The sequence below is a fragment of the Borostomias antarcticus genome (assembly GCF_949987555.1).
Source record: "Borostomias antarcticus genome assembly, chromosome: 22".
NCBI lineage: Eukaryota > Metazoa > Chordata > Actinopteri > Stomiiformes > Stomiidae > Borostomias > Borostomias antarcticus.
This window is the reverse complement of record NC_140255.1, coordinates 8,277,867-8,285,559: the sequence shown is the minus strand read 5'-3', so window position 1 is coordinate 8,285,559 and position 7,693 is coordinate 8,277,867. Positions and strand designations below refer to the sequence as shown.

Genomic DNA, 7,693 nt, shown 5'->3' with positions numbered 1-7,693 from the left:
ACATACGAAAGGTGACAAAATCAGCTGCTTTGGCAACACTGCTGCAAAGTTATTGGTCAACTTGAAAAAAAAAGTTTGTCAAATAAAATCTCTTAAATCAAATGGAATAAAATCAACATTTTGCAGACAGCATAGCTATGAAGAGTATCGTATAACAGATGTCTTACACAATAGCAACAAGATCATCAACATTTTCACAAAATCTTTATACAGGGTTCTGGAAGCAGAATTATCCTGTGTGTACTAAGAGAAAAATAATCTCCAAGTTGGCTTTCATGATGAAAGTGCTCTCAGCACTGTAGGTTGCCCAGCTAGCAAGCTTCAAACTTCTGCTAGCCCTGGCCTAGCATTACTATGCATCTACCAGCATCCACCCATCATATATTACCTTCTCATTATCTCCCTCTATGCTACATATAGTCGCTTTTGATTTGGTTTTCAGTGCTTGCAGCATCAGGTATTCCAGATCATTTCCCTTTCCCCCGAATCAGTGCAAATTAATATTTTCAAAAAACAATTATATATAGGTATTTCTTGAAAAAAGAAAAGAAAAACAAAGACGAAGGAGCAAGGAATTTATCTCAATGACGTTTCTGTTCTTCAAACTGCTAATGAATTCAAGAATGAAACACCGACAAAAATGGGCGGCCATTTTGAAAAATTGGGAGCACTGGGATGTTCTCAACTAGAGAAAAACAAAGTTTCTTCACAGAACTTCTCAAATATTTTCCTGAGTTTCACTTAAGACAAAATCACACCAGATGGCCCTGAAATCATGCCTCATCACGATTTTCAGAGAATTAGACCCAAATCAAGCAAGAAGGCATCCGGTGAAATTGTCCTAATGCCAGATGCTTTGGACGTCGTAGTCCTCCGTGGTGTTCATGTCACATCTTCATGGCTGCATATTGCACTGGGGAACGGTGCTACAGAAGTCCACGGCGAGCTGCTCCGTGGTTTTTGCAGGGCCGGAGATCCACTAGAGCCGCCATGGCAGGACCGCCCGGCGGCTCCGCGTCACGGACTTCCTTCCCCCGTCGACCCGTCTCTCTGGGGTTCAGGGGGAGGGGGGAGGGGTCAGAGCCGTGACCAACGGGATTGCCTCGCGGCACGAGGCCTCGGTTCGGGGTTCCGGAAAGCCTGAAGGGCCGGAGCTCAGTCCACGGCCAGTTCACAGGGGATCTGCTGGGCCTCCTTGGCCAGGGCGTAGGCCCGCTGGAAGTCCTTGTAGCGCGGGGCGCAGCCCAGCCACGCCTCCCCGAAGTGGACCCTGCCGGTGAACAGGAAGCTGCCCGACCCGGGCCGGACGCCGCACTGCAGGAGCGTCCGGATCTCGCCCGAGCGTGTCAGGCGGCCCGAGCCCGTGAACAGGGCGTACTTCTGGCGGAACACCCGGGTGGCGCTCACCTTGATCACCGCCGCACGCAAATCCTCGTCGTCCTCCACCGCCCGGATGTTACCGCGCACAACTGAGGAGAGAAGGAGGAGGAGGAGGAGGAGAGTCCTGGTCAGTTCTACATCCATGTCTGCATAACCTATCATGATATATTAGCTTTGACGCTGACGGATTGGAACACATGTTCAGTAGTACATATGATTGTTTGGGCTGGGTGGGATAATAGAGGAGTTTACTGTAGTGCTTCATACACACTCACCGGGGGGGGGGGACAGCTGAACAGATGAAATGATATGCCAGACCACCAGAGAACCTAACTTATTTGATAATCTGGTTGGGGCTATTCTATAATCCCTCTGACTTTTTTGTTGCCAAGAGGCTGCCTCTCAGTCAGATTACGACTTAATCAGAGCCACATGGATTAGTCCACTGCTCTGACCCTGGAGGGGGTGGGATTAGTCCACTACAGTGCCTGGAGAAGGGGGGTCAGAGGAGCCGGCGAGGGTGCTGTTTCACCTCTGACCCCTGCATACATTTTAGTCCTAAAGGGGGCAGGGTTTGGATTATATCACTGTCGCCTCAATCTTAAACCGCCCCCCCCCCCCACCACACACACACACACACTCACACATTTTAAGCCGTTTTGACACAACTCATTTGTAGTTCCTGAATCCTGACACAAAATCACAACTTTCTTTGGCTGGGCCTGCAAGGAGTTTCAAGCCACCATTTGGTGGTTAAATGTATGTACTGAAGAGGTGGGAGCTGGTGTGGGGGGTGGGTGGGTGGAGTGGGGGGGGGGGGTGCTGGTGTGGGGGGTGGGTGGGGGGGGGGAGGTGGGAGCTGGTGTGTGTGGGGGGGAGGGAGGGGGAAGGTCCAGGCGACACCTCAGCCTTCCTGCTCCGCTGCACTTTTATGGTTCTATGGCCAGAGAGACGTGTAGAAGGCCAGGATGAGAAGAGACAGGACTCACCAAAGTCACTGGTGCAGACAGCCATTAGGATCTCTGTGTTGTTACAGGGTCTGCAAGAACCTGGAGAGAGAGAGGGGGAGGGAGAGAAGAAAGAAAGAAGGGAGTCAGTTGGTGATCTTAACTAATTACAGAAACAACACTTTTTTTGCGTGTCTTCTTCCCAGCTCTACTAGATAGCTAGATAGCTAGATAGCCAGCTAGATAGATAGATAGATAGATAGATAGATAGATAGCCAGCTAGATAGATAGATAGATAGATAGAAAGAAAGCAGTATACAAAAGGACAAACAATGAAGCACACAATCAAGAATAGTAAGTAAGTATAAATACAATCTAAAACAGATTACAAGAAATCCAAAGTTACAAGAAGGTTTTGAAAAGTATCCACACATGAAGGACCAGGGTTAGGATTAGGGCTTAAGATCAAATGCTCAGGAGACGTGGGATGTGGCTAACCAGACCTGAGGCACTGAGAGCACACACACACACACACACACACACACACACAGCCACAAACGCACGCTGACCAAGCGCACCGTTATAGCAGACAGCTGTTACTTTTACGGCTGTGAGAGGACTTGAAGGTGTGGGAGTCCTGCGATGCAGACGTGATTCATTTTAAAAGCCCAATGAAACTTCCTTCCTCGGGCGTCTGCAGTCACACCTCGTCAAGCTTTATACCAGACAGGGCTGGTGGTGGGGGGGGGGGGACTTCAAAAGATTTAAGGGGGGTGGGATCACACTTCCACTTTACACAAGACCCTTCCTTCCTACTGGACTCTGGTAGCTTCACAGCTGTTTATCAGATTTAAAAACTTCAGAGGGGCAGAAAATGCTGCGAAACGGTCCTTTAGTTTCACAGAAGGGTCTGCAGATGGCCACAAGAAAAAGGACTAAGTTGAAACCAAACCGCCAAACCATGGCTGCATTCACTGCACTGGGACAGGGGAAGAGGAAGAAAAGAAATTCTGCTGTTTTTTGAAAAGTTGTGCCGGCCTTGTAGTTCTCCTGAGAGGCCCTCAGCCCCTGCCCACCCTCCACATTCTCCTCCTCGGTTGAAAAAAAAACTTTGATAAATGAGATTCCTTCCTCTCTCAAGCCATAGCAGACCTCCCCCATCCCCAATCAGTCAGTGTGTGTGTGTGTGTCTGTGTGTGTGTGTGGTGTGTGCGTCTCCCGACAGAGGAGCAGCCCAACAAAAGAAGAGAGCATCTCAGCTGGGCAGAGGCCTTGGGATCGCCACGGCAACGGCAGTAATCCCAGAATACTCATGCTGCCCCCCGCCCCCCCCCCCCCCCCTCATTGAAAAGGGCCTCTGGACTCTGGAGAAGGCCCCACATACTGGGGGGCTTTTGTCTCCATACCACCCCCCCCCCCTCTCTGTCTCTCTCACTCTTTCTAACCCCTTCAAATATAAGCCAGGGGTTTGATAGGATCTGCTTGCCTCCAGGGAAAAGTTTAGCCACATCCTCCCACACTCTGACTAGGCAATGGAAAGTCCTAACCTAACTCTTAACTCCAACTGTAGGAGTGATAGAACATCTTCCAAAGGGATCCGAGGGAACAACTTCTTAAACTGGGTTCATTGTTCCAATAAGAAAATATAGATGGAGTGTGTGGTTAAGAAAACTGACTCTGTTGCCAGTTTTGCCCTACACCCTGATACTTTCATTGAGGTAAAGATGAACTCTCATACACATCCACACGATCTGTTTCTGTTTGACACTGAATGGCCCCTCCTTAACTCTGTGAGCCAAAATGGCTTCCCCTACATCATCCTCACCTTCGCTGCTGACGGGGTTGGAGTCGAGCCGCGCCGTCCAGTCGCCCCTCAGCTCGTAGCGGAAGGACGCGGTGCGCCGGCTGATGTCCTGGTGCGGCGTGGCCTGGAGGAACAGGGCCACCCTCTCCCCGGGCAGGCGGCTGAAGCAGCGCACGCGCGGCGGGGGGGAGGAGCCGGGCCGGTCGCCCACCAGCAGCTCCAGCACCCCGTCCCTCTCCAGGTAGAGCTGCGCCCCGTGGAAGTGCTCCGAGGGCTTGACGCAGGCCGTGATGAGGCCCGAGCCGCTGCCGCCGCCCGGCCCCACCGCCGCCAGGGGCAGCCGGGGAGACAGGGTGAGGCGCAGCGCCCCCTGGGGGTAGAGCCAATCCAGCGTGCCCTCGGAGCAGTGGAGGGAGATCTGCTCCACGCTGCCCGGCTGCTGGGACAGGCCACTGTTGGTGGAGAGAGAGAGAGAGAGAGAACCATGTTACTACCAGCTCTGGTACCTATAACTGAGGAGTTCTGGGCTGGGTTTCCCAGAGGCATCGTAGCGCTATGATGAACGCCATAGCTTACGATGAACGTAGCGCTACGATGCCTCTGGGAAACTCAGCCCCGGAGTTTGCAATTGCGGTCACCGCTGATATATAGTGGGAAATTGTGGGTGCAGTTCCTCTCAAACCATGAAGGAAATTGCAGTGAATATTGCAGGGTCTGTGTGTTTGGGAATGCTTTAGATGTGGGAACTGGGGATTGGGAACTTGCGACATCAAAGAATTCTGGCCAAATGAAAAAGAACAGATGTTCATATACTACTGCGGTTGTCATGAACTTGCAAGTTCAATACTTTCAAGCCATAGTTTCCGTGGCAGGCTCCGAGTTGGGTATAATTGTATGCATAAGAAGGTAAAGCGCCGCCCATCGGCCGCACACTCCATGCAGAGGTTGCAGCGAGCGAATCTAATCTGTTCCGTTTAAAAAGGGGACTTTTCGCAGGACATGTGCTAGTTTAAATGTGAAAAAGCACCAACTTTGGACTTTAAAATGAGCAGTTGTCTAAAACAAGCATTTTGACATAAAACCGGGGATGTTTAGAAAGAGAATGATTGACCCGAACCGATACAAAGTAGGTTATCTGCATATCCTGTCATTCCTCTACTCAAGACAGCACCAAGACGCAACAGTAAGGGGACACTAGAATACACGTTTTAATTTGGCACAGGAACGTGTTTCAACTTGTCTGCAACTAACGTAGCCTATCCTAATCCTAACCCTAAAGAGGGCTGATAGCACCAAGATAGCAAACTCCTAAACAAATGCAAAATATGTGAAAAACTACTTTAGGCTACATTTAAGCTAGGTGTGTTATAACAGCCTAATGTAGCCTAGGTATATGCACGACGTATATACAAATGAAAGTTATACTTGCCTCCCTCTCCAGCTACACTGGTCTTCCGAATAGTTTGACAGAGCAATGTCAAAAACGGCCAAGAGTAAGATCCACATTGTGTAATTCCAAAAACCGGGCATTTTCCTCACTCGGTAGGACGTGCAGGGGGAAAAAAGTAAAAGTTACTCCAAAGAAGGTGTCGCGTTTTAGTCCCCTATAATACAATTCTATTACTGTGCTTCGCAGCCTCCATACTTAGGTATCCTCTTGCTCTTACTGATAAGATTAGAGGATCTCCAAGTCTTCCCTACACCTACCCGAGACGGTCTGTCCGCAGAGCCGCGCAGCGCTGAAGTTAGTTATCCCCGTAGCCTACAGCACAAGTTCGTCGACCAATCAGAGTTGGAGCGGCGAAACTTTAAACCAGTCACAGGCTGGCGGAGGGGTGTGTCCGCTGGCCGCGTCTGGAGGAATGCTGTCTCCATGAACGATGTTGGAAACGGATAGCCGCGGCGATTTAACACTGTGTCAAGCAACCCTGGGCAGGCTGACAGAGAAAGATGATTCGTTTGACCAAAGAAAGAGGAAAAAAGAATGATGAGGAAAACTAAAGCTGGTAATTGGTAATGCGACCCGAAACTTGAGAGGCGAGGCCCAAGGCCTTCCATCTCAATATAGGCCTAGAAAACAGCGTGCAATCATTTATTTTTCATACTGTAAAGTAGGCTAGTATACAATTTTCTCTCGAAGAACCTGTTGACATTTTGTGCAGACTGCCTCCTCCTCATAAACCTCTTCCTAAAAGTCCCATGAAATGATTGATCAGCGAGAACGATGCATAAAATACCAATGAAGTAGAAAAGGAGACACATATGAAGCCATAATACAAAGTTACATTACATTAAATTACATTACATTCATTTAGCAGACGCTTTTATTACGCTTTTACATTGTTATTCATTTAGCGACTTACAATACTTGCATTTAACATGGGAAGTCAGTGTAGCCCACTACTCACAGTGCATCTCCTTTCCAAACAAGAGACTAAGAGCATAATAAGTCAAAGTGCAAGAGTAGCAAACTAAAGACGTTCCCAAAGAAGCTGAGAAGATATGCATGTACACCCTCCTCAGCAGCTTCCAGGGAGAGGAGAGGAAGAGGAGGATGAGGAGGGTGTAGCCTCCCCCCGCTGGTTGCTGCGCCCTCTATCCCCCAACCATGCTGGGTTTCTCTTTCATGTGGTGGTATTATAATCAAATCAAATATTCTTTTGTGCTGGTACCGTCATCCATCTCCTTGAAATGAAACAGTGACTTTGAATTTACGTGTGTGAGTGTTTGAGTGTGTATGTGTGTGTTGTGTGTGTGTGTTGGTATTGGTGTGTGTGTGTGTGTCTGATGGAATTATGACAAGGCCTCTGACCAACACAAAGGCACATGTGCAGAAATCCAGCTGCTCTGTTGTCTGGGCTGGACAGACCTTTGTTCTCCCTGGGGCGTTTCAAAGGAACAGGGTTTCAAAGAGAGATGCAGGGGGTGACCCGGTCCCAGAGACATGAATATATTAGTACCTCAGCTTAGCTATAAGAGAACCATGATTTGGCATGAATGTGCACATAAACATTATGTACACAACCTATAAATGCATTGGCAAATACAGTACATAGCCATTATATAACAATGATACATGTTAAGTACAGTACATAGCCATTAAAACAATAATATATATGTGTCACACATGACCTCAAGAGACCTCTGCATGCGGGCAGCTGGACCTGGTTTGGTTTCAGTTTGGCATTGAGTTTCTCCTAAATTGTCTTTGCAAGCAGAATGTCTTGGTAGTGTTATGAGGTCAGTGTGTGTGTGTGTGTGTGTGTGTGTGTGTGTGTGTGTGTGTGTGTGTCCATACACAGAATACTTGGTGTGGCCCCTGGAACAATGTGATCATTGATTCAAATGACATGTTTGGTTGTCCTCATGCTTGAACCAGCGAACCAGATTTGACGTGTTCTGCTGTAAGAGATCTCTCACTCTGTTTCTCTCTCTTTTTTTATTCCCCCCCCCCCCCTTCTCTCTCTCTCTCTCTCTCTCTCTCTCTCTCTCTCTCTCTCTCTCTCTGTGTCCGTAGCATTCTCGCTGGCCCGTGAACGCAGGCTCTTTAAACACTGCTGTT

At 48.8% G+C, this 7,693-nt stretch overlaps 1 protein-coding gene across 1 annotated transcript; it reads right to left on the bottom strand.

Moving 5' to 3' along the window:
• Positions 1-1,155: 1,155 nt before the first annotated feature.
• On the bottom strand, positions 1,156-5,661 carry metrn (meteorin, glial cell differentiation regulator; the record flags this gene model as incomplete). Its single annotated transcript, XM_084456346.1, has 4 exons — positions 1,156-1,469; positions 2,370-2,429; positions 4,153-4,583; positions 5,561-5,661. 4 exons carry the CDS (start codon positions 5,659-5,661, stop codon positions 1,156-1,158), a joined length of 906 nt encoding a protein of 301 aa, XP_084312472.1.
• Between the last annotated feature and the right edge of the window lie 2,032 nt (positions 5,662-7,693).